Raw genomic sequence first — 27,570 nt, 5'->3', positions numbered from 1 at the left:
TGGCTTGAGAAAGTCCACAGGAGTGGACGAAAGCTCGTCCCAATTAATCATTAAGGTTGGTTGAAGCTTAAAATATATTTTATTTATCATCCCCAACTGATGAAATGTTTCTTTATTGGCTAGTTCTCTCTTTTATGAGAGAGCAGGGGCGTCGATCCATTTTTCGGATGGGGGGGGGGGGCAAAATCATGAATCAACGTTCCAAAAGCTAGATCGTACAAAACACCCCCCCCCACACACTCACACATAGGCATATTATATATATGTATATATATATATATATATATATATATATATATATATATATACATATATATATATATATACATATGTATATATGACTCATGAGATACAGACATGTATCTCACCAACAAATTAATGCGAGCGCGAAGCGCGAGCTGAAATTTTTTAGTATACTGACCTTAAAACAGGAAAAGCGTACCTGTTTAGGACTGTTTGTATAGTAACTCATGAGGAGGATACATATCTCACTACACAGATAATGCGAGTGCCGAGAGCGAGCTGAAATTTCTTTATATTCTGACCTGAAAGCTTGATATTCTAAGCATTTTTGGTACCAATTATTAAGATTGGTATCTAAAAGAACAAATCTTTCTCTAAAAGCTTGCATATTTCTGAAAAAAATGACAGATTAATGGACTTTTTTTTTTTATAAAGAACAAGATATATATCCAACAAAATATTATTGCAAATCGAAGCAGGAGTTATTTTTAGGGTTAGAACTGAAAACGGGACATTCTATTCACCTATTTAATCATGAAAAGTATGGGTTTTTGCTACAGAAATGATGCGAGCGCGAAGCGCGAGCTGAAAATTGTTGTATTCCAATCTGAAAAGCGGACATTTTGAGCACGATTTGCAATAGAGAACGAGTTGTGTATCTCAATCTCGCTTGCTGAACATTACAATCTTATTTTATTTTTGCACATCTGGAATTATTGGGGGGGGGCAAAACGATATGTTTGCCCCCCCCCCCAATATTTTCATTGGTGGGGCGATCGCCCCCCTGCCCCCCAGGATCGACGCCTCTGTGAGAGAGGGTTTTTTAGGAAATTGAAGCCAACAGACACACGCACACCCTCACTCCGCACACATACGCACACTTCTTTTGCAACAGAGCATGGACGTCTCTTTTAATGAAAAGGAATAAAACACGGAAACCTGATGATCCGGGTTGGCTTTTCTTATATCGGTTTTCTATCATCTTTTATTGAAATTTTAAGTAAAACGTGGTGACACATCACCCATGAATATATTGCGTCATGACATGCAACGTTCTTTCCAGGGGCAAATTTCTTTATTTTCTAGAGAAAAAAAACCCAGCGGTCTATGGTTAACTTCTGTCACATAACATTGACACTAAATGAAAGTTTTTTTTCAAGGAATTCAAGGAGTCGTTGAATCTAGTTATGGAGAAATAATAAACACCGATAAGAATATTTAGATTCAACTCCAACATTCACATCATAGAATTACGATAATGTTTTCAATATTTCAAATTTTCTATAACTGAAATCTAGTATTGATGGCATAAATACAACTGTTTTATGCCCTCTATGCATAACTGCAAGCAAGCACATACAAGTCTATGGCCCTTATGGATTAATCCTAAAGGAATGCTTTTCAAATATCCTTGAGAACCAAATCTGAAAAGAATATCATAGCGCGTTCTTACTCCTTACTCAACTCTTGAAAACATCTTAACTTTAATCGTCAAAACATTACTTATTGACATCCAGTAGAAGTACATGATGATAAAGAGCGAGAGTTCTTTTACCAACTTCAATAATGCTGTAGAATTTCAGAACTTCAAAAAGGTTTAACTAAAATTTATTATCAAAACACCATTGCTAAAGTCAGGACGCTTCTGGAAGAGTGCTAAAACAGTAAACAAAATCACTCGCTTTCATTGTGACACCATACACACCACATAGCAAGAAAACTGTGAAATCTACATCCGAAAGTGATGGTCAACCTTAGGAAACAAAATAGTCTCCACGATGACCGTTGTAGAAACCCGTTACGTGTAAACATACCCGACAAAATGGGTTCCCGCTTTCCCGCGTTTATTTAACACGGAAATGAATTGGAATGGATAAAGAGACATTCAGAAAGGTGTTTCCCTTGCTAAATGGGGGTCGAAGGGGGTAGGAAAATCGATCTGACATCGACTAAGGTCTCTAAACTCAAATGCTCCCAGGAGGACTTCGTTTTGCTTTGGGAACTAGCCCATGAATTTCATTATGTTAGTCTGTTCCTGAGGACCATATACCTGCAATATTCGCTTTACTCGTACCAATACCATATAAACAGTGAAAATGTAGCATCAGCAGAGTGCTTAAGAAGATTTTGAGATGCATCAGATCGTGCTATTCTATGATGATGCATTCAATGATGTACTATTTCACTCTCACATATTGGTCTTGTCGTTTGATAAATCAACTAACAGGAAATACAAGATTTTCATATAAAAAATATGGTGATATTTAAAAGCAACTCAGATTTGAAAATCATCACTATCTAAAGCACAAATATTTCCCATAATAATCATGTATTCAATATGGAAAAGGATATTCTTTTGTTAAAAAATCGAGAGCCTTTTAAATAACCAAGAAAAGCATCTATTCAATATCTAAAGAACATCATAAAAAATAAATGGTGAGGATCAGGGATCGAGGGTGCTTGGGAAAGAGAAACATAAATCTCAATCTCAATCCACAAATATACTCCTATCTAGATGTCGAACAAATATAAATAAATTTAGATAAAGACCTTAGAGTCGGTCAGTTTTGGTCTCAACTCTCCTCGTGTGTCTTTTCCTCGCGCATCGCGGAAAATTTGAGGGTGAAAGAAAAAAAATCGTAATTGGCAAATTGACACTTGGAAACCTCTTTAGATGCAAATTGGTTTCGATTGAACGCCAGCGACTGATCAATGTCACTTGGGATTATTGCTCTCTTTAGATCACGTGTCCTCGTGACAGACGACACATCAACAAGAATTCCCGCCAAAATGTTCAGGTCATTTACACCTTAGGCCTTGTCCACGCTGAAGAGGTGTACGTCATGGTATAAGGTTAGCCGCAGTAATTGGACGTCAGTCGTTTGATGTCATCAGAGTAATTAGTCAGGTCAGCCCAAAGATAACACAGACCATGGATCAACCTTGGCAATACTATCAACCTGCACAAGCTGCTTGATAATTCACGGACATTTTCAAAGGAATTTTGAGGGTCAGTGCAGTATCCATTATCACCAGGTATCATAAAGTAGAACGAAATGAATACAAGTTCCGAGCAGAGTCATGTTGAATGCAGATGAAATTTTCGATAATCAATTTAGATCCAGAAGATGGCCCCAATTAATGATCGAACATTTGTACTGAATTCAAAATGGCTCTACTGGGAGTTTCAATGCAATGTAGAACTAGTCTTTGAACAACATAAATTACATATTCATGAATTTGGTAAAGGATTTTGGTCCTTCTTAAATACAATAAGACAAATTCAATCAAACCGAAGAGAGTGACAGCGCGAGTTTTGTAGGACTATTTATTGAATCGATTTATCGTAAATATGAAGGGGCGAATAACCAGGCTTGAATTTGCTGGCTTACAATACTGATTTTTTTTTTATTGATTTAATAAAATTGACAAGGATTTTCTGTCAAATTTTCACGTATAAATTTTCTGAATTATCGTCCCTCTTTGTAACTATTCTCTCAAGAGTGCAAAGGCGGTGATATAATGATTTATGTATTCATACGCCTCCAAGTCCTTTTGCATGTTTAACAGCTTTTTTTTATCTTAATCTTATCAGGAACTGTCAGATACGTTGTCAGATATTATCTACGTTATCAACGTGTAGCAAATCTTTCACTCGATAAATTAATCTTGCATAATTTTTCGCTCGCCGTTACGAATGAATTCATTAATTCTGTCAAAATCTTCATCGATCTAATTGATTTCATTTCAATTGGACGCATCGACTTTGCATACAAGGAAATAAGACCTTCTGCTTTACTATTAAGAACTTAAAAGAACCAATTTGACGCCATATCTCGACTGATAATAAAAAAATCCAGATATTATCCAGCTGCGCCCGTGTATAGTCATTTTTATTTCAAGCTCGCTTGGACAGCATAATAGGACAAACACTAAAACAAGGAAGCGACAGAAATTTGAAAGCATCTGCTCTATTAGTGTCGACTGCGGATGGGTTGAAAAGTAGACGAAACAGTTTAGATTACCGACCGGTAAATGTCAAACATAGGGGTTATTTAAGAGCGCCAAGTTCGATCACAATGTTTACGTATACACGCAGAGTAGATTTGGTCAAAGGAAATGGCAGCTCAGCACGTGTACAAAGGGGGAGACCGCGAGCTTTTACCACAATTCATCACAAAGTTCTAGAGCATAAATCTCAAATCGTGGAGGGGGCTTGTGCTGTCAATGATTAACAAGGAAGAAAGACGGGAGGGTGATCTGGTGTGACTTCAGCTTGCATCTTCTGGCAAACATCTGGCCTAATGACTGATATTTAAGCAAATTGTGCCGAACTTGAGGACGAGAATGGAGGTTAACACTTTGAGAGGCTGCGATTAATCCAATTAAGGGCGGATTTCGAGGGGGTATGTCGTCATAAAATCTCGACGATGACACAAGTGGGTATCTCGCTTGTCACTCAGCTTAACATGATGGTCAATCGTAATTGCAGTTGGATTCTGGTTCTTATGAAGAAAAGGGGAGAAGGAAAAGAAAACTCTGTCGCATCAATTTGAATCAAGCCCTACACACCTCATGTGCTTGAAACGAAAAAGAGCAACCTAGCTGCAGGTCGGAGGAGAGGACGGGGTGTTAAACCAAATCAAAATTGGCAAGATGAAATGCCGAGAGTTGGGAGTCTGATCTTCCTCAAGGGGCCACTTGGTTATTCACCTTATAACCAATCTCTAACCACTAGGGATCCCTTGCCCATGGTTCCATTAAGCGCTCAGCCTCACACATATTTACTTAGATGATGAGAGCACGATAATTTGCTTGTCATTGAATATCCAATTTTGGATGGACGCGGCGTATCGCTTTCAAAACGCCTTCATAAATTTGATTACAATATTTGGTACTTCGAAATACAGAGAAAATTGGGATATTAATTTCAACGATAACTTACTACAAACGTAATCAGTATTATTGAGCTGAAGAAGACTAATCGATACCATCAAAGAAATTGTCTCGTCTCATACTGTAAGAACATTAATGAAGTGATTCGAGCCCCGTGCACTTACAAAGTTTACATAGGCAAACACTGATGTGTAGCTACGTCTTCTTCCTTTAAATACTTTTCTTTTACCTGATATAGGAACAAACGCGCTGTTTTAATGGACACTGGGGAAAAAGCATGGCTCTATCACGACGAAACTTCAAGAAAAGCATTGGGAAAAATATCCTTGTCGATAAGTCATCTGTTTTGAAGTAAAGCGAATCCTTTGGATTCGTTCCTGTCAAAGTCGGGGGATGCCTGGCATAAACATTGCCAGAAAAGGCTAGAGAATATACAAAGAAACTAAAAATCCAAAATATGTATGATATGCATAGCATACATGTAATCCCGGTGGAGGCGGGTGATACGAGGGGAAAGTACAATCTCCATGAATGGCCCTGTTGACACCCGTAACCCGCACGGAAGATAAATCACTGGTCTCGTCTTGATGGCGTGGAATACGGATGAGTCTGATCTACCCTCGAAACATGGCTATGTCTCCAGAGAGCAAAGCTGAGAACATAAAGCATCAATCTTATACCCCCTTTCCATCTTTCGAGGTCTTTGACATTCGCTCTGTGATAACAACTGCCTTTATATAGAAAACCAAGATTCAACCTGAAACCTAAACACTAAAATATTCTATTCCCAACACAAGACATATATTTCAGATGAAATTACAAGTTTTCAGTGAAGATTCCTCTATTGATATTAATTTATCGATTGGATATCATTGCCACACTACGCATAGGCCTAAGGAGTAGTAGCAGTGGTGGTAGTCGTGGTGGTGGTGCTGGTATTAGCAGTAAAGTAGTATTAGAAATAATAAGAGTAGTAAAAGTAGTAGTAGTAGTAGTAGTAGTAGTAGTAGTAGTAGTAGCAGTAGTAGTATAATTAGTAGTGGTAATAGTAGTGGTGGTTGTGGTGTTGGTGGTGGTAGTAGTAGTAGTACAGTAGTAGTAGCAGTAGTAGTAGTAGTAGTAGTGGAAGTATTTAATATTCGCCACTTTATTTTATTTGTCATTTGTATTTTCTTTGATTATGATATTCTTAATACTTTTACAAGTCGCGATATTTACTCCACTTGAAACGCAATTTTAACAATAGGAAAATATCACCTTTCTAGAAATTTTGACATTTAGACTAAAATAGGGTCTTATAACATGACTAGAATAGTGCCTGGGATTGGTCCAAGTTGTCAAGTTTGACTAACATGCCTAGTCAGATATCTTGCTATCTAGAGTAGATATGGACTAATCGGGAGAAAAGGGTCGTAAATGAATATAACCTATCAAGACTCTTTAAAAAAGTCAAGAAACCATGATTATTAACATTCACCCTTAGATTACATCTGCAATAAAGAATATAACTCCTTATAAGGATCAAAAGGACCCATGATCCTTGATAAGCAAAATCGAGTAAAAACTCACAAAGCTACTAAAAACAAGTGGAATGCCTCTGGCGGTCTCACCTTCATCACACGATTCAATATAGCAGCAGTGCTGACTTTGAAAACTACTATTAAATAATTATTCACAAAAAACACCATTTATATAATGATAGGATACTACGTTCATTGATATTTGACTTTGATCATGTGGCCTAAAACTTGTCAGTGATACTTGATTACCCCTATATCCACATTTTATACACTATATCTATAAATTTTGAAAGTTATGATAGCAATCTAATAATTACCTCTAAAATGGCCAAAGTTCAATGACCTTAAATGACCTTTGATTTTTGTCATGTGACCTGAAACTCGCATGAGATGTTCAGTGATACTTGATGACTCTTAAATTTCCACGGTATATGAACTAGACCAATACACTTACAGGGATATGATGGTAATTCAACAAATACCCCCAACATGGCCAAAGTTCATTGACCTTGAATTACCTTTGACCTTGGTCATGTGACCTGAAACTCAGATGGGATGTTAAAAAATACTTGATTACTTTTATGTCTAAGTTTCATGAATCAGATCCATAAACTTTCGAAGTTATGATGGTAATTCAACAGATACTCCCAATATGGCCAAAGTTCATTGACCTTTGACGTTGGTCATGTGACCTGAAATGCGCACAGGATGTTCAGTGATACTTGATTACTCTTATGTCCAAGCTTTATGAACTAGACCAATAAACTTTTAAAGTAATGATGGTAATCCAACAAATACCCCCAATTTGGCCAAAGTTCATTGACCCTAAATAACCTTTTACCTTGGTCATGTGACTCGAAACTGAGGCAGGATTTTCAGTAATATTTGATTACCTTATGTCCAAGTTTCATGAACTAGGTCCATATATTTTCTAAGTTATGATGACGTTTCAAAAAATTAACCTTAGGTTAAGCTTTTGATGTTGATTCCCCCAACATGGTCTAAGTTCATTGACCCTAAATGACCCTTGACCTTGGTCATGTGACCTGAAACTCAGACAAAATGTTTAGTAATACTTGATTAACCTTATGTCCAAGTTTCATGAACTAGGTCCATATACTTTCCAAGTTATGCTGTCATTTCAAAAACTTAACCTTCGGTTAAGATTTGGTGTTGACACCGCCGCCACCGCCGCCGCCGTCGGAAAAGCGGCGCCTATAGTCTCACTCTGCTATGCAGGTGAGACAAAAATTTCCGTATTGAAAAATAATTTCCAAAAAGAAAGGGAATTGTACATCATACGCTGATATATATCCACAATTTTGTCCAAATACTTTGATATTAATATCGGAATGTCAAGTAATGTTTTTCAAAATCCCATGTCTTTCTGTTTACGCGAAGGTCGTGAGCAATGCTGCCGTGTCCATTCACGGTGATCACCTCATCTTAACTGGCGCCTCGATGATGAAACTGTCATTAAAAGGACAATGCCATCGCGGCGAGAGGCATTCACCCCAGGCAGTGAATGAAAATAAATGACTACAGGGATAATCACTGACTTAAGCGCATGAATTGACCGAAAGTTCTATCACATTCCAAATTCAGAGGATTTGCGACCGCCCTTGTACGCCGGACTGTGTAACCAGACATGGGTATATGGCGTACGCCTTTCGTCTATATCTGCGAGATCTCTTTCCACCTGACTTGCCGTGTCCTTGAACGCTGGATAAGACCTCATTACCACCAGATTTTTTTCCAGCCTACACAGCTTCCCCCTTCTACTTGGCGGCATCCTCAAAATCTAATGCTAGTCGTTTCGTTTAAACCCCGATATTTTCATATCAATTTTATGATGTACAAATGAAAAAATACTAGTAATGCAAAATTACTCCTTTTATCGTAGCCTTTCAAGTTTTATGATGAAAATGTGTCTACTTTTTCTGTGAACAAAAAGTGTTCTTATCTATATGTCACATGAACACGTATCGGATTAAATGCAAAAAAAAAAATACCATTGATTAATGCAAAATCTATTCTACTGCTACTACTATGTTGTTCAACCCTCTTTAGAATTCAGAGCTTGTGGCCACAGGATATTTCTTCTTTACCAAAAAGTACTTGTATAAACCAGAACGGTTAGTAGCCGGGGCAAACAAAAATATATACCGAAAGATCAACAGGGATGCCTATCTCGTAATAGAACGGCAATATTTGAAGGGATTAACAAACTTTATTATTTTGTGTTGTCTATCCTGCAATAAGCAATAGGTGGTTGAACCACGTTGGGGTCTGGGTGGAGATAGACTAGAGTCGGATAAGTCAAGGAGAGAAAGGGTGATTGGTTGGATGGCCTTAACGGCGAAAGGTAATAATGCACGAAGCCAACCAGTAAAACTACTCATGACAACTTCGAATCAGTTCACTCAACTATGATGTCCTACAAACGCATGCAAGCATGTAGACGTTGCAAATATGTTTACATCAAAGCCACACAATTATTGCTTGAACTGCAGCTTTGTAGAGACAACTTCATCCTTTATAGGTTGAACACATGTCTAAAAAAAGGTAGGGGAATATCCTATATTATAATAACTAAGAACTTAATCTCACTCGTCGTTTGGCAATTAAAAAGGCAATATTTCCGATATTATCGAGAAATATTTTTGTTTTGTATGTTAGTTTTACTTATTTCGTAACAGAATATTGTTATTGTTCCTTTTCTTGTATAAAAAAATATTTTACTTGTCGAACAACACTCTGATAAATTGAAGTGCCAATACGCAAATTAATTGCCGTTTTGCTGGTCAACTGAACTGGGGTCCGTTACAGAAAGAATTAAAATCAAACGCAACTCCGAAAACTAAACTCAATTTGCTTTTCAACCAATCATAAACACTCATTCAGCACTTGCGCTAGATTTTGTGGGTTTGCAATTAAAGGCAACTGTGTCTTCATCAGGCCCCTGATTCGAAATCGGTCGGCCAATTAACCACTTCTGGCTTATTATCTTATCAGAAATATCACGGAACTAGTTAGGCCAACTGACTTTAAGTGTTTACACGTTCCTAATCTCCGATGACATCTTGTTCTAAAACGACTCGGACTCGTCTTTCGTCTCAGGAATTATTCCATCAAATAACAACATATTGGAAAGGCATTAGACATGGCCGGTGCCTGCTTCTAGCGGTACTACCCCCGTCCGTACACTTGAAGATTCGCAGTGCCAGAAGACAACCGTTAATAATTTGTGAAGGTAATGTGGCAGGATTTTACGCTACTCATCTCCCCGTTATCAGAGGCATATTACCGTGTTCGCCTCCATGTCACGACGACGTTGGCACGTGACCTCTAGAGTCAACAACTTTGACTAAACACAGCTTTCGCTAACCTGAAATATATATTTAAATTTCCCTTTTCAACTTATTTCAACAGTGAGATTCGTCCTTGAACTTGTTCATGTTTTCGCGTGAAGGCTTTTCTTTTTTTCGAAATCAACAATGCGACTGTGAAAGGTAAAAAACGTCACTATTTAGGCACGCTTTATAGTCGTTATTTCTCATTAAAAGAGTGCAACAGCCGGTGAGTCTGTATTTGATTTGAATCCAAATAACTGACCAACTTGGAATGGGAGGGCACTCGGTGCCAATCTTTGTTTGCTGAATAAATTTTGAGATGACTGCTAATGTCAAGAATTCTTTGAATGTATTTTGATACTGTTTTCAAACTGTTAGTAATACAGGCGGTGGATATAACTCTAAAGTAAAAATATTAAGCCCCGGGAGGATGTTTACTGGAAAAAAGGGAAAGGAGGAGGGAGCATACAACCATCAACATTATCAATTGGGGCGAATTTACACTGATACGAGAAAAGTACTTGATCGTCGGTTGTTGCTTGAACTATACAGGAGCTATATTTCTTAAATAACTGATTATACGATGAAAAAGAATATGGCCACGATATTTACACGATTAACCTTTACTATCTATGTTGTCAGAATTGAAAAAAAGAAAAAAAAATTGTTTACGTCGGAGGGACACCAGTACCTGTGCAACCACCACCTTTAGTATGTCACTGATAGTACAGTAATTACTCTAACAAGTCTTAAAAGGAATCTCCTTTACATTCTCGTGTTCGAACATAATAAAAAAAACATGGACAGACGTCAGATGCGTACAATGTCTAAAGTATATATCACTAATTTGAACAATTCCTGGAAATCCCATGTGTAAGACACATCTGTGCGTCATACGTGATGTTTGAGAATACTGTAACAAATGTTATTCTCCTCACAGGTAAATTGTTGATTATGTTTCTGTTACCGCCAACTGCCAACGCATGTCATTGTATAAGAATAAGTCAACAATTGCTAGATATCTGTAATTTTCTCGCAATTTTCACTCTCAATACTCTTGAATTTTCACTTTAAGATGGTATTAACAATGACTTGTCATGCTTGTGGACACCAGACATCTTTGGAATCTGCAATATCTAAATCAACTGTAAAGAATCGTAAAATGCTGTTCACTTTAACAACTGACGGCCTATGCTGTACATAATTCAAATAATGGTGTGTACTTTCTTTTTCAAGAACAAGAAAAATGTGTTTCATTATAAATATTAGCATAATCAAAAGCAATGACCATGAGGATGTACAAAACAGATATTCAGTACACACCTTGATGTAAATATTTGTTTTGACTCTGTCCACTAGAGCATGAGCTTCTTCATAATTATTATCAAAGATATCTGATTGCACCAAACATCCAATATCGCCTAATGTCACTTCACTGTTTAGCGGGAATGGTTTCCAATTACATTTATTTGTTGCCCATGTATATAATGGCGTCCAGGGTGGTTGGAAAGAACGGGTGACGCCATACCAAGGGTTTGAATGAATGCAAAACCTGAGAGCCGAGGAAATAAGAAGCTTCCTGAGTTCGCGGGAATGCTTTTCAATTCTTCTCGGCAGTAGCCAATATGTCAGCGACACAAGCCAATTTTACGCATGGAGGCACCGGTGACCGCGCCACAGCCCTGGGCCCTAATAACATTTTGCTCCCGACTAGAAAACCGGTTTACCGCTCGCCAGAATTTAATGTCCCACTGTGCGCATTTTTATCCCTCGTTCTATTTCGGGTTCCAACTGCCCCCGGTGATTAATAAATAAAAAAATGCGACAATGCCGAAGAGCCTTAGCCTGTTCATTCAGTTTTCTTATTTTGCTCTCAAGATGAGAACTTCAGCTAATTGATTTGGCTAAGCCTAGAGCTGATATCCCATACGACGTTGATTTGTGGACCAGACAAATGCTCCAGTCTCTGTCTGGCTGCTATAAACTTCCATGGCTGTTTAGCAAGCATCATACAAACAGTTTCCACACAAAGTATAACCTTGTCACAATTTCAATCGTACACATACGACGGAAGAAATCATAATTTGTTTTAAGGGTGAGGAGGCATTGCTGGTCTTCAAGAGACCTTTGTCTGGAAGATTGTTTGACAGTCTCTGTCGTCATTGATCGTATTTTTATTAGGTACATACATGTAAAGGCGCCTTTTAACGTTTCTGCTACGCCTCTGATGCTCCGAGACCGGACGAAAGAAAACAAATCGTTCTTTAACCACTTGCCTATCTCTTGTTTCAGTAAATTCCGATATGAGGGGGGTTTTGCACCTCGCCGCAGAACGAATCTTAGAACACGGCAAATCATTGAAAATGCAAGTCAAATCACGATGAAAAGCGGGAGGTCTTTGTCGAAAAATGGTAAATCGGAACATCCGTTTCGTCCTACGTTACAGAGCTGACGAAAAATTGCAAGTATGTCGTCTATCCAGAGTCCAGGACGAAACTGCTGTTTCGATTCACCGACCCCCGACAAAGACTTCATTGTCATGGAGGGCACTTGACAATAGATTCTCTATGTCCCAAAAGCGGTCTACGTCTCGGTTGCGAAATCTCCCTATTAGCAGATAATTAACCGTGCCTTAAACGAATTCAAGATCGCAATACAGTGCCAAACATAATAGTAGTCGCGTTGATCATGCAGATTCGGGGTTTAACGATGATGCTAGTGCTGTTGAGTAACATGATGAAAATAATTTTGGCTACCTAACAGTGTATCATGACATACATGTATATAATGAATGTAAAAGGAGAGAGCAGCAGAAAAATATGAGTGTATTGACAGTGACACACTTTCGAACACATGTACATAATTATAATAAATTGTTCACTTTTCAGGGTTTCATTTCCTACAACATAACAACAGACACAGGATACAACCGGGACCTTGCACATCGGCTTATGTTAAGTAATACCAATGCCTTTAAGTTATGTTCTTGAATGCATCTTCTGACCCCTAAGACAACAGGTACGCACAGTACACCAGAAGAGGCCTTGCATTATGGACTATAGGATCTATCGAGAAGTGGGTTAACATGTGTTAAGGTCAAGGGTACTATACTAATTATATTACATCAATGTGGCTTTCTTTCGAGTCATAATTCGATGACTATCTGGAAACCTACAACGAGAGCATCCAAAGCTTGTACTCCTTGCTGCCTTTATACAGTGCGTCCCAGAAAAAAAAACGAAACCGAGATTTAGCGATGATTTATAATAACTTAATCACAAATACAATAGACAAATGACCTACCAATGTAAAGCTTAGAATCTCCTCTTTCATCTGATATTACTTAGTTTATTCCTCATTCATGCATGAGTGAGCAAAAACAATTTGAAGAAACGATACCAAAAACTCATTTGGCGGGGGGTATCTGAATTTTTAAAAGAAAATCACATGCCTCAAAAGTTCAATATCTGCTCTTTAATTTGATACCTTAATCACAAAAAATGGTCAAGAAGTAAAAAAGTTACGTTCTCTCGAAACAATGCTTGTATTTCCATAATTTAATTAAATAAACGTGTTTTCACCGGTTTCCCACAGAAGCTATCACATGGTTAACAAAAGACTTCATGCATGGCTGATCGTCAACAAAACGGAGTGTCGAGTGAGTTTGAACGCTAGCCTGTAAAACCTATTCATTTTATGAAATTATTGAAATTCAAGCCTTATTTCAAATAGCCAGAACTTTCTTATTTCTTGACCATTTTCTGTAATTGAGGTATCAAATTAAAGAGCAGATATTGAATTTTTTAGAAATGTGCTTTTCTTTTTGAAACCCAGATACAGCCCGCCAAATGACTTTTTGGTATCCCCTCTTCAAATTGTTTTGCTCACTCAAGCGTAAATGAGAAATAATCTAAGTAATTTCAGATGAAAGAGGAGATTCTAAGCTTTACATTGGTAGGTCATTTGTCTATTGTATTTGTGATTAAGTTATGATAAATCATCGATAAATCTCGGTTTCGTTTTTTTTTTGGGGGGGGGGACGCACTGTACTAACAAAAAACACAACCGAATGCAACATAGGTTAGTTATGTGGAATGTTATAAAAAGTCAGGAGGGAAAAGTGCGGCATGCCAATGAATAATGCAAAAAAGTAAGTATGTTGTCTTCCAGTGAGAAACATGATAAGACTAGTTTCTGATGATTGAAATTAGATGGATATTGACCAGGTCAGTGGTCACATCTCCCGATGACGGACATAATAGATGAGGCCAGATGGGCAGTGCGATTAAAAAATAGCAATGCAATATGTATGAACTACATAATGGAATACTACTTCGCAGTTAGTATAAGGTGAACTCTTTTCCAACGTCACAACATAATCACGCCCGCTAAACCCAACCCAAAACCGACCGAATATATTACGTTATTTCTAATGACATATCAACGCTCTGTTTGGAGTTGGTTTCGTGTCGCATTGATTAGAAAAAACGATACGTAAGGGTTTTCTAAGGTTTGCAAATCAAACTTCACAAATGAATAGGGCGATTAAACAAACACAATTACACCTTTGTAATATAATTATAACGCTTCATCTACCCACTATTTACCCACTTCAGTTTGGAAAACTGCTCTACCATTGGGCCTTGCATAATATAATATGTTATCAATACCCTTTCCCAATCATAATGCCGAGCACCTAGCAAGAAGTCAGAAGGTCCCATATTTATAAGTCTCTGGTATTACTCAGCCAGGAATCGATCCCGCGATCTCCCGTTCATGAGGCGGGTGCTCTACCACTGAGCCACTATGTCCGGTTATTACATGTGGATTAAAAGAAAAGTAATGAACTTGATTACGAGTGGTTATATGCCACATTCGTACTAATGAAACCGCCTCCAGACCGATGAAAGCGAATGCGACATTTTGAATGGCATATCCCTGATCAATTTTGAGTCGGTTTCACTGGTGTGTCTACGACATTGAACCAAACAAAGTGTGTATAACCTGGGACGGCCAGACGTTATTACCGTCCTAAATTTTGATGGAATGAGAAGAATGTCTAGCGTAGTGAGAATGGTTTCAAAGTGACTAAGGAGATGCTTTAATTTCTTGGAATCGTAAATTTAACCCGATTTGAACTTGATATGAACCATGAGAGGTACATGAAAGCAATGGAAACAGTTTATGAATTTGATTTGATTTGATTTGATTTATATATTTCCGTTTCACAATTGTACATAATATGATAAACATAACATAACAAGGTCGAAAATACTACAAGACAAAATATAATATATATATATAACATAATCAGAGATTTAAGGAATGAACCAGGGCCGTCTTAGAAGCAAAATGGATATACAGTTTTTCCCATATACATGTAGACCCGATTTCATGTTTTAATATAAACCGGTTGGAATTAATAAGACGTTTGGTGTGAATACCCCCTTCACATGCGTGCTCGTTTGTTCCATTATCTGGAAACTTTTCGGCTTCACTTTGAAATTTAAACGAAAGTAATGAATGAGAGAATTTGAATGCATTCATCCTGATTTTACCTTCAATTAGTAAAACAAGCGTTCATGTATAACTCATGTACGCTTGATAACACACTCAAATACAAATCCCAACGACTCTTTCAAAATAGCAAGTCTCAAATTCCCACTCAAACGATTTTCATCATTTCCCCTCTCATTATATAAAAGATTTCTTGTGGAGTACTTGAATTTGATTGCATCATTTAAAAAGTGCATTTTTTTAATGTATAAGAAAAATGACGAAGCTTATTCTCGCATGAAAATTATTGCTCTAAAATCAATAGAATTCATATTATGGGAGACAATTAAATACATCAGAGTAAATTTGAAATGAAAAACGATATGAAAAGCCTTATAGGATTTTTTTCCACATGAAATCGATTAAAAGCCATGCTGTTCGATGAAGTCGTTTTCAACATTGATTTTACGTCGATGGATACATTGCTTTATACATTTTTTTTATTAAAAAAATTCATCGTATTTTGTGCAGTTTTTGAACAGATTTTGATGATTGAAATGTGAATGTACAGCGTATGTATAAGTCAATACGATGTTTAATTTATAAAACTTACAGTAATTGATAACAACTTCAACAGCCATGCTTGAAGCAAAAAAAAAAATTTATTTGTTTTTTAAGATTTTAAAACACTAGTTCAAATTGTTTAATCAACTTTTGTGAGATTCATATAGTAAACATCGTTGTATATATAATACAAATTTTAACTTTGTGCAGTTTTTTAAAAATGAAAAAAAAAATTGTGGGAAATTTTTCAGCTTAATGAGTCAAAAATTCAACCGGAAAAAAACTGTTGATCGATTCATATCCACGTTTAATTCATGCTTCGTTCGAATTGAGAGTCTCTACATACAAACATTGTTCATTGAACTTCGCTCTGCAGTATACAAATACATTGATATATGTATGTATATATATGTATATATATATATATACCAATAGTATCTGATCAATTGATTTTCTTCCTTAAAGTATTAAATAGTCAAAGAAACACGCTAGCAGAGGATTAGTCAAGATAAATACTGTTCTGGGGAGCCTGTACGGTCATATATTGGTTAAAATCTACCAGTATTTATGATATTGACATTTTTATCAATCGGACACCTGTTCACGAACAGAGTGGTTACTTTGACCAATCATTTCAAGAGTATAACTTATTGATATAAAGAAAAAAAATTATCAATCGAACATGTTATAAAACCAAGTATCAATTCTGAGTTTCTAACAACAGTAAGCCTATACGATACTTTAAACTGAGCCTAAAATATCAACATCAGCAAGATCGAAAATTAATGGTTGTCTGGTTGACACCAGCATTAAACTGTTGAGACGATCCCTAAATTGTAGAGCAATGTAATCCATGCGAGTCCGAGTGACAATTAATGTATCACTTCTGCTTCATTAGCGCAAATATGAGCGAGATTAAGGTCTATTAGTCCCACGTGAGTCTGCCCTTGTTCTAATGCCCAGCGAGAGATCCATACCACTTAAAGGACTTAGGATCCGTGCTCTAGCTATTAAAGACAACATTTTCCCAACGGGTAGATTTGTTATTCAATAATAAAGCTCAGATTCGACACTTGATGTATGAACATGGATTGGCAATGGGCAATTTGATGGACTGATATTGAATGCTGGCCTAAAAACGGTACCGCTATGATTTTCCAAGATTGTCCCTAAACACACAAACACGTGTCACATGGCAAAAGTATATTTAGCCACTTAGATTGATGGTACTGCTTTATCAATCTCCACGGAGACACATTTCTGAGTCGTACAGCCAAGTCATGGGGAGATGAAGATGGTATTAGAAGAGAAGACAACGTTTCCTTTAACACTGGAGGGGAAATTGTGTAGGTTTCATCTAACCATAATAATTTAACTATAGTTTTCCGTATTGGCTTGAGTGATAACAAAACAGAACAAAACAAAACAAATACTGTTAATTCTCCCCCCCCAAAAAAAAAAAAATAATGATGATAATAATAATCAGGGGTAAATGACAATGATTGATCTGATCATTTCTCCTGAAGAAAACGAAGGATCGTCGAAATCTTGAGGCTTTTGATAAACATTTGATTGACAAAACATTAACTGGAATTGTTTTATATATAAAGAAACAAAATATTGATTGGTCAAAGCTTCTAACTTTCTTCTAGCTTCTAACGAAACCAAGCTATCAATAGTTTACATCAGGGGAAATTGAGAAGTTTTTTTTCAAGAAAGTAGTTAGATTCCAAAATTATATATATATATATATATATATACATTAGATATGCTTTCTTTCACTTATTACATGTCAAGATTGAGGGCAAACTGGGCAAAACATTTTAAAAATATATAAAAAGAGGAAGAAATTGAAAATAACAAAAGAGGGGAAGGAAAGAATGAAAAGCCGTGCTGAAGAGGAATATTAACAGACAATGGAGTGAAAATATGAAGATTGAAAGTGAAAGAGAGAGGTAGATGGAGAGAGGGAAAGAAAGAAAGAAACAGAGAACGACATAGAGAGAAACAGCCAAGATTATCACATCCTCACCCCAACACAGGAAGAGGGGCAGATACTGTCATGAAGACGTGACGTTTGATACGGCCATAGCTAGTGGTATGTCTCTGCTCACTTCTTTAAATCTTCTCCCAGTCAGAAATTATTGATTGAATTAGCCCTCGCCTCGCAACACCTGCGATGGCAATGAGAGAGCGGATTCCCGCATTCCTTCTGACATAACTTACCATCGCATAAATCGAGTGAATTAAGGCTTAATACAATCTCTTGGATGGATGTCCTAGTTGCCCTCCTTCCCCGTTTACCCCCCTCATGCCCTGCTTGCCCGGGATGTTTCCAGATGATTACGCTAATATGTTCCTCCACAAGGCGGGCCACCAAACAAATTTCGAACATTCCCTCGTTGAAAATGAGAGAATATTTATCGATCGGACCTATCCGACTTCCCAGGTTTACTTTCGATCTGTCTTCCCGTCGCACAAATCAGTGAAGACAAGAACAGGTCAGCCAGTCGACTTCGACATTCATAGAATAACTTCATATCTACAGCTGATAGTAATTCAAGCGAGCGATTCGGGTATTTACAAAACGGTGACCACTGTTTTCGTATGATCAACAGATTTCAAATAGCTCAGTGAGTCAACAGAAATCAAACGAATATGAAATGACGAAATTGAGAATGCTATGAGAAGTAATTATCAATGAAATCTTTAAAGGTCAAGTCCACCCCAGAAAAGGGATGATTTGAATCAATAGAGATAATCCAACAATCATAACACTGAAAATTTCATCAAAATTTGATGTAGAAAAAGAAAGTTGTGACATTTTAAAGTTTTGCTTATTTTTCACAAAATAATTGTATGCACAAATCAGAGACATGCAAATGGGAGAGTCGATGTTGTCCCTCACTCACTATTTCTTTTGTTTTTTATTGTTAGAATTATACAATATTTCAATCTTTACAAATACGAGAATGACCAACTTGACTGAACCTTAAAATGTTAAAACATAGGTAATTTCAGATGCTCAGGGAGGAATAAAACTTTCCTTCGCATGTTTGACAATGAGGGGAAAATAAGAATATTTCATATTACGTGTAATAGAATACAAAATAAATAGTGAGTGGGTGACATCATCAGTAACCTCATTTGTATACAGACCAGGATGTGCATGTAATTGTTTTGTGAAATTAAGCAAAATTAAAAAAAAATGTCATAACTTTCTTATTTTACATCATTTTGATGAAATTTTCAGCATTATGCTTGTTGGATTTGTTTTACTTTTTATTCAAATCAACTTTTTGTTGGGATGGACTTGTCCTTTGAAATCACGTTTATATTTTTCAATCGTATTCACTCCATAAATGAGAAAATATGCATTTTTTAGGAAACAAGCAGAGGCAAAGCGGTCTAAAGCCCTAACACGCTCTAAAAATATTGGGTATAAATGCTCCATGAGGGTAATTATGTGCCAACCAACATTGGACATTTCTTTTGGGCATTTTTATTTATCCAGAGTGATGAAAATTTTGCCCATTCTAAAGTAATTGCTGCTTATTTTTTAACCTTACAGGACAAGATGCTTTCCGCATTGGGTATAAATACTGCCCAAAATTGGTTGCACACATAATTACCATTGTGCTGGTTAAAATTGTATCCAATATTTTTTTTACAGTGCAGAGGGGCTTGCAAAGAGAATTCAATCTCATTGCATATAATTTAGCTCCTTGATTTTTGGTAGAAAAAGAGCCGCGTCAGTAGCAACGTTCAATAGCAACGTTCCGGTTTGGAAATATATCATGAAAATCATATCAGGCTAGATATGACTATAGTCATTATTTAAACCAATATCTTTACATGATATTACAGTGCTCCAGATTCTATTAATGAGAGCATTGTATTATTTCTGTACTCTCCTCGTATATTTTGTCTAATTTATTGTATCTTTGAAACTGTGGTACAATTTTTTGAAACATGGTATTGTCAAGGCAGATATATATATATATATATATATATTGACTGCCTGATCAATCAGGTAATCTTCTCCCCAAAATATCGAAGCTTTATCAAGGTGAAAGCTGGAAGTCTTATCAGTGTCTCTTTACTACTCACAATTTCGAAGTTAAAAATGTCATCACTCGTGGTTAATATCAATATTTTGTAGAGAAAACAGACAAATCAAATCTGATATTGGATGCCATTAAGCTTGGGAGTAATTCCAAATATATATACCTTAGCCCAATCTAAAAATTATCCAATAACGAAATGTTTTTTCGAATTTCTTGTTGATGTTTGTCTAATACTGTTGCATTGTCACAAAAAGATAAACGAAATAACAATACAATCTTGCACTTACAAATGAAAGTGATATCATCATAAAACATTATGAAATGATTATTTTCTATATTATGTGATGGTGCTTTAAACGTTAATGTCTTCTGAATGCAATAACTGTAACTGATAAAGAATTGCAGTTTCAACTATCAGTAATAATAACTATTTCAATCCTAATCAATCGGCGAGTTTCTACAGAGAATCGTTAAAAGGTATTACCCGCGTATAAGTATCCAGAATTCCGGAAAACCTTCTTGTACAAACAGACGCGATGCGGTTTATAGGTAAACCGCATCGCGCAAAATACGGTTTTTCATAACCACCCCTAGTAGGCGGTTATTGTCGTATTAATCCGTTTAACTTTTCAGTAGAATGTGAGTTAATCGGATAATTCGCTCTGTAGAAACAGGTTGGGTTAATGGCGATACGGTGTTTTCGATTCCGGAAAAGATAAATCGTTTTTAACGATTCTCTCTAGAAACACGCCGAATGTAAATCACTGTTAAAATGAGCTGGTGGTACAATGAAATATTGTCAAATAACTTAAGTCATGCATGTCTATCCTATCCAATTAAAGAATAAAGTAAGATAGTCTAAACAACTAAATTAATACACTGAACCTTCACTAAATCCTGGTTGCACTAAACCTCTCTCTCATACTGAATATATTCAGAGGAACGCAGCCTCAAGAATGCGTGCACATCATGGTTATACATTTTCTATCACAGATGGTCTGCAGATAACATGGTGACTTCATCTTGTGGTATAAACCTTCGCGCATGGTCGAACCGCATCAAGGTTAAAACGATCGGAAATAAAATCAAGGCATGATTAAGTCATGTGTGTCTTAATTAATTGATTGATTACGATCAACAACATACTTAGCAGGTCAAAGGACCTCACGGAGATCCTCGTCACTTCTCTCATTTCGATTGATTAGATGCGACTTTCGTGATCATTCCGAAGGCCTGGACTAACAAGACGTCATTAAAATGCCCTCATAACTGCAATTAGTTCTGATTTTAATAAAAAAAGGAAGGTAATTTGATTTCATTCCATTAATTTAATTCGAAAACAGGCGGGAGAGGACACCGTCTTGAATACATGAAAATTTGACTGTGACACGACATTCCGGCATGTTATAAATGCCAGCTGCTAAACTAAAAAAGAATACCCTTAGAAATATTTTCCCCACATGAAATCTCTGCCTAATTCCAATGAATAAAGATAAACAAATTGAGCTTAAATACAGTGGTCTGACCAAATATTTGGAAAACAAATTAGAGACCTGTAAAGGGATAAACGATACACTACGCATGACCGTTGCAACCCCTAACTTGACATGTACATTCTTCAACCTTTAGAAGACAGTATCCTCAAGGCTTCAGAAGCTGTATTAGCTTTTCTAGATTTTTTGAGCCTCATTTACGTTCGATTTTTATCTCCGTTTTCGCTCTTCAATCCCTTTCCTCTCCTTTTCTCTTAAATCCAGACATATTGATTTCTAAAGAGTAAGTGCATGAAGTACTACAGAGACAGTCATGCAACCAGAAAGTTATTTGCAATGACGTGAAAGCAAGATAATATCGAGGGTTGGTCTCCAACCTACAAACAGCATCACCGAGGGCCTCTCCTCGTCAACGCCCACATTCGTTGTTTGGGAATGTCCGAATGATCACTCTGGATACAGCCATAGAATAATATTCATATATGTATGCCAGTTTATGAATACGTGGTATACTTAAAGGTAACTTTTGCAGCATCAGAAAAATGTATTCAATAATAATTAACCTGCAGGGTCTCTTAAAAACACGAGAATTGTAGAATGTGTCGGTATTCAGCGGCGCTGGAACGTTTTGGGTCCTGTAACACATAATGTAGCTGAGCGATCATTCCTGCATATGGGGTTGATTTTTTACGAAAGATCATACCTAGAATGATGTAATCAATCGTAGAAATCGGCCCAAGATCAATCACTAAGCTTTATGTCACGGGGTCTGGTCACTTAAGGAATTTGAAGGTCGAACCATTATTAAGGGTTCGATAGAAAGATTTAAACCTCCAAACAACTGTCTGCCCAGGACGTTCTGGCCTCACTGTATGTATCAAGTTTCATAGTATAAAAAAATAAAGTTATTTTTATTGACCATAATGCACTTGATAATTTATTGATCTTGTATAAAAAACTTTTTTGCACCATCATAGCAAAAGGCATCACACGGACGGTACCAACAAATGAAAGCACCACACGCACCATAGAACGTTGAAGCATTGTACGCATTACAGGTGGAAGCCCCAAAAGGCACCACCATAAGGCATCACATACACAACACACACACTTAACAGGTTAAAGTATCTCGGACAATGCAGCCCTTGAAAGGCCACATGCATTATGGAGGAGGTGGCGGAAACATTCCATCACTAAAAACACTAAAATAAAGCGATATCCCTCAGTTGAAGGTGGGGTTAAGAAGGAGACATGCTACTTACCGAATACTTGCTTTCTGTGCTTGATAGTCCGGACAGAACACAGGTGGTAGCGATTACATAACACAAATTAATGTTTGCCAGAATATTCTCAAATGTGACCCGTTCCAGTGGCGGAGACAGCACCTTGAAGTAAGAGTTAAAATTGAGTCCATCCGCGGCCAATGCTTGGGCCATCATCCTTACAATCGTATCACCCAGCTGCTTGATCAGCAACTGCCTATTGAACATGACATGGAAAGGAAAGGCTGAGCTAAATGTGTTCACCGAAAGTTTGGCATCTTTTCTCCTGGTCGAAAAGGTAGAAATCGACTGGATAGGGTGTCCAAGTTTGTTCTTGTCACATTTTGGATGCACTTCGTCTAGGAGAGGTTGGATTATGTACACTGAATGGTTCCCCACACGTTCACCCATTTGGACATCGACAAAAGAATTGAACAAAAGAATGGACGCCATTTTGATCTGTCCCGCCATGCTTTGCGAGATGCACGTGCTCTCCGTGTACATGTGAAGTAGAATGTGTCGTTCGTCGTCCCTCGTGGAGCAGCGAAATGATGGTGGCTATGGCAACAGAAAATAAATTTGACACATAAAATGAATTTATGACAATTAGTAAATAATAAATAAAACCTGCATGTATACGTCAATAAAACAGAAAACCATGACATTTAACAAATTTAACTCTCTGAATACAGCACATGTGACAAAATGTGAACATAAATCTGTAATACAATTTTTGATTAATTCAAATCAACATTTGTAAATCAATGTACGCACCATAATTCTAAGATATAAAGACAAAGCAAATTTGAAAGAACAGCATCTATTGTTAATTCATCATGAATGAAAGTAGAAATCAAGGATTTTCCCTTACATAGTGGATTCAAAATTGAAAAAAACCCGAATATGACCGAGTTTGATCAACATAATCAAAGGCCAGGGAAACATGGAAAAGGTCCTTCAGACGTTTCGTTTTGGCCCTACTATACTATCTTCCTGTATAAGATGGTTTATTTCTGCTAACATCTAGAGAGAAATGTTGTTTCCACTGACAAATTAAAATCATTGAGAACATGAACATGTATAGGACATAGTACGTAAAAACACAACCGGAAATCTGTCACTTTTTGAACTTGAACGAGGTTTTAAAATGATAAAAGGAGACATAAATTTTACGCTATAGCTTCATAAATACCAGTTGTCTAAAATCGTATAAATAAATCATACGTAATGAAAATGTATGTGGGCCCTTCGCGGAACGTTAGGTGCATTTGTGTGTGTGGTTTGGTGATTGTGTGTGATAATCATGGTCCATGGTGATAATATAATAAATTTGGAATTATCATAACGTGGATAAGCGCAAACATAATGTATTGCGTATACTAATATCAACTAAATGTTTTTTTTTAATCCGAAAAAACATTAACTTGTATACAAACAGTATATGAATGGCCAAATAAAATGCATAATACTGGTTGAAGAGATGCTTTTGTAACATGTATAACGAGGAATGAATGAAACAAAAACTGCAATTGAGAGACATCGACCACAGTTTTTAACATCGCTTCGTGGACAGCCAAGAACGACACGCCAAAAGCTTTTTATCCACTCAAAAGGGACCCTTTTTTCAACCTAATCAATTCCTAATCAAATTTCATGCTTCACTGGGGCTCATTCTACCCACTGCAGCAAAAATATTTTGACAGAAAAATCGCTTTCTCCCAGCTCCCCCGTATAAAAACATTGCAGGGAAGTCGGCTCCAGAGCTTCAAGAACACGGTTATCAAATCAGCTTATCGAAAAGGAGCAAATGGTACTGGTCTGGGGATTATCGTATCATTCCCAGACGCTTGCCATCTCAGAGACATTTTTTCTTTCATAGCCGTTCAGTTTGATTTATTTTTCCAGCATTGAACTAGAATATAGAGGACAGATTTGGATGAAAAGATGGTATCTTGTATAGAAGAATCCTCAAATTGGCATTATTTTGTCTTAAGATTTCCGACAAATCAAAACCAAGTCCTGATCCTCAGAAGGAAAGATTTATTTCCATTCCAATTGTTTTGATTGAGTACTTGATAAAGGTACCTACCCCTAATGGGTTTAAATTGGGCATGCATGAACGATGAACAGTGCAAGGACCTAGTTTTCACGAAGGTAAACAGTGATAAAAATGAACAGTTTACTTTTATATAAAGTAAACAACGCAATGAGAGAAATTGTATTCAACAAAAAAATATGCACGAGTTTCGATAACATTTCTAGAATGCAATAAAACAAAACAAATGCCTCGTATCAAATTTTGAAATGACCATATGCATCAAATAAAGCGTTTATATACTATCTGAAGGCTTATCAACAATAATAGATGTAATAGTCTGGCATTTCAAATAATGACATAAGATGCAATGAATTAGTAGGAAATCGGGAGAAACCATTTGTACGAATTCAATGAATAACATAATGTAATGACATATAACTGTTATTGCATCAGCATAATCAGGGCATATTAAAGCAGCCCAGTGAAAGCTGACCCTTTAAAAATATACTTACTGCTTCGCGGTCAAATGTAAGACGTACATTAAAACATCGAATAAATTGATTCGAATATGTCTGAAACCAACACCTTTTGATAGACATTAACCTACATTTATTCCTATTACATGCAGTTATAGAAAATTGCGGGCTGCTAACGATACACATCTTGATTGCTTTCAGCGCCTTGTAACAAAGGCTGGGCAGAAACTAGGGTAATAGGATATACTATTGACCTCACATTTTATTACAGACGATATATTCCCATCTTGGCAATGATATCATCATCATGAATATTCCAATGTCTTCAAAAATAGGACTTTAACATTTTCAACCGTGCTGCACTTAATATTTTTAAAACGTGCCAGTTTGCATGGTATTTATGATGTCGAATTCCTTATCAAGCTGTGATTTAAACTTCATTTCAAAGGTACGACGATCACCTTCCAATACTCCTCTATTACCAGTTAATGTATGTTCTTATCAAGAAGGAAACAATCGTAGTCCGAATTAATAAATAAATGTAACCAGCCACCCCAAAACCAAACAATACATCGAAAGGGAAGAGGTAGTAATGGGAAATCTGAAGGAGTAATTTTTCATCTTCATGCTGTCAAACTTTGAAGTTGTAAAGGTGAATAAAGGACAAGATATAAGAGTTTCTTTGACACCATGTTTGTGGACTGCTTGGAAGTTTCATTGGGATTGCACAGTATGCACATCTCATGCTTGAGTGGACCCCTATCTTCAAAACCTTCTTTTCTCCATATTTGTTGAAGCTCTCACTTAATTGCTTATGCATTCAAACAAGTAAGGTTTAAGGTTGATCAATTCTGATAAGTTATATATCATTTTCAAACTTGGGATGTGTCTTTTCAAGCTCAATGAAAATCTCGAAATTCATTTTGGGCGACTTACTGTTGATTTTGGGGTGGCTGGTAAAATATGAATGAAATAGAATGAATTAATGGATTTCAAGAAAATATATACTTGTCTTACCCTGTGATTATTGGTGAGTTTCAACGAAGTGATATGCTGCTGAAGGCCATCAATGTTGCTATAGAATTCGACTAGGGACCCGCCTAAAGCTTGTAGAAATGTGCCATATTGCTCGAAACACAGACAGAAAAACTCCTCTCCGAACCGCTCCATAAATACCGTGTACTCTAAACCTGTGAATGAAACGATTAAAATGGAGTCGAGTCACACATTAAAACTGCTGGTTCTATTGCATACATTGTAGTAAAATAAACGTGCCGTTTGTTTATATGAAATATACACGCTTAAATTGTTGGGCAACATGCTGTCCACTGTGTTGGGTAATGTGTGTTAGTAAAAAAAATATATACATGTATATATATTCACGGCAATTATTATCAAATTGAGCAAATTTATTACCCAATTATTAATTTTTATTACCCAATTTGGACACAACCGATAGTTGTGTGGACAGTATGTCGCCCAGTGATGGTTAAAAATCGGGAATTTTTTTACCCAACCTTTTGTTTTTTTTTTTACTAACGCAGCCTTACAACTTCATGTTTTCACCTCCTTCATAATGTTTGTACCTTCCATTCTTCTGACTCTCTGCTCCACTCCTACCCTTCACTCCCCCCTCTCTCTCTCTATCCCTATCCACCCCCCTCTCTCTCTCTATCTGCCTCTCCTCCTTCCCATTTCTCTCTCACAACACAAGTAATTTTCAATACCATACTTTATCCGTATTATTTATTTTGTAATTATCTGTGTTATTGTTTGAATATTTTTTGTGTACTTATTACCTTGTGAATATATCGCAATTCGGCCTTAGCCGCGATGATGTATTGATTTTTATTAATAAACCATTTATCTTTCTTTTTTTAAAGAATGTACCTCCGCGCGTTAAATGGAAGCGTTAAAAAGGGCAAAATTATCAATTTGCATTCAGTAACTTCCAAAGAATTAATTCGGTATTCAGCATTGGAATCAAATATAATTTTTTTTTTCATCGATATTTTAAGTACGTATATGCAATTTTTTTTTTCATTAAACAGGCCCTTGGAGATTCAAAAATATCGAGACCTACATCAGGTTATATCATCTCTTCAATTCCGAGGAAGTATTAGATTAAAGAAAGCGTCAATTGATTAATGTGTATTCACATG

At 36.6% G+C, this 27,570-nt stretch overlaps 1 protein-coding gene across 1 annotated transcript in view; it reads right to left on the bottom strand.

Annotated features, from left to right (window-relative positions):
* The window catches only part of LOC129260703 (guanylate cyclase soluble subunit alpha-2-like), a 149,836-nt gene that overhangs the window by 34,669 nt on the left and 87,597 nt on the right, over positions 1-27,570 (bottom strand). Inside the window, exons 4-5 of the mRNA XM_064114581.1 lie at positions 26,426-26,598; positions 22,895-23,452 (exon numbers count right to left, since the gene is read on the bottom strand). Of these exons, the coding sequence (XP_063970651.1) occupies positions 22,895-23,452; positions 26,426-26,598 (731 nt within the window). The remainder of the gene's footprint in view (positions 1-22,894; positions 23,453-26,425; positions 26,599-27,570) is intronic.

Source organism: Lytechinus pictus, unplaced genomic scaffold (assembly GCF_037042905.1).
Source record: "Lytechinus pictus isolate F3 Inbred unplaced genomic scaffold, Lp3.0 scaffold_19, whole genome shotgun sequence".
Taxonomy (NCBI): domain Eukaryota; kingdom Metazoa; phylum Echinodermata; class Echinoidea; order Temnopleuroida; family Toxopneustidae; genus Lytechinus; species Lytechinus pictus.
This window is presented reverse-complemented; position numbering and strand designations above follow the sequence as displayed.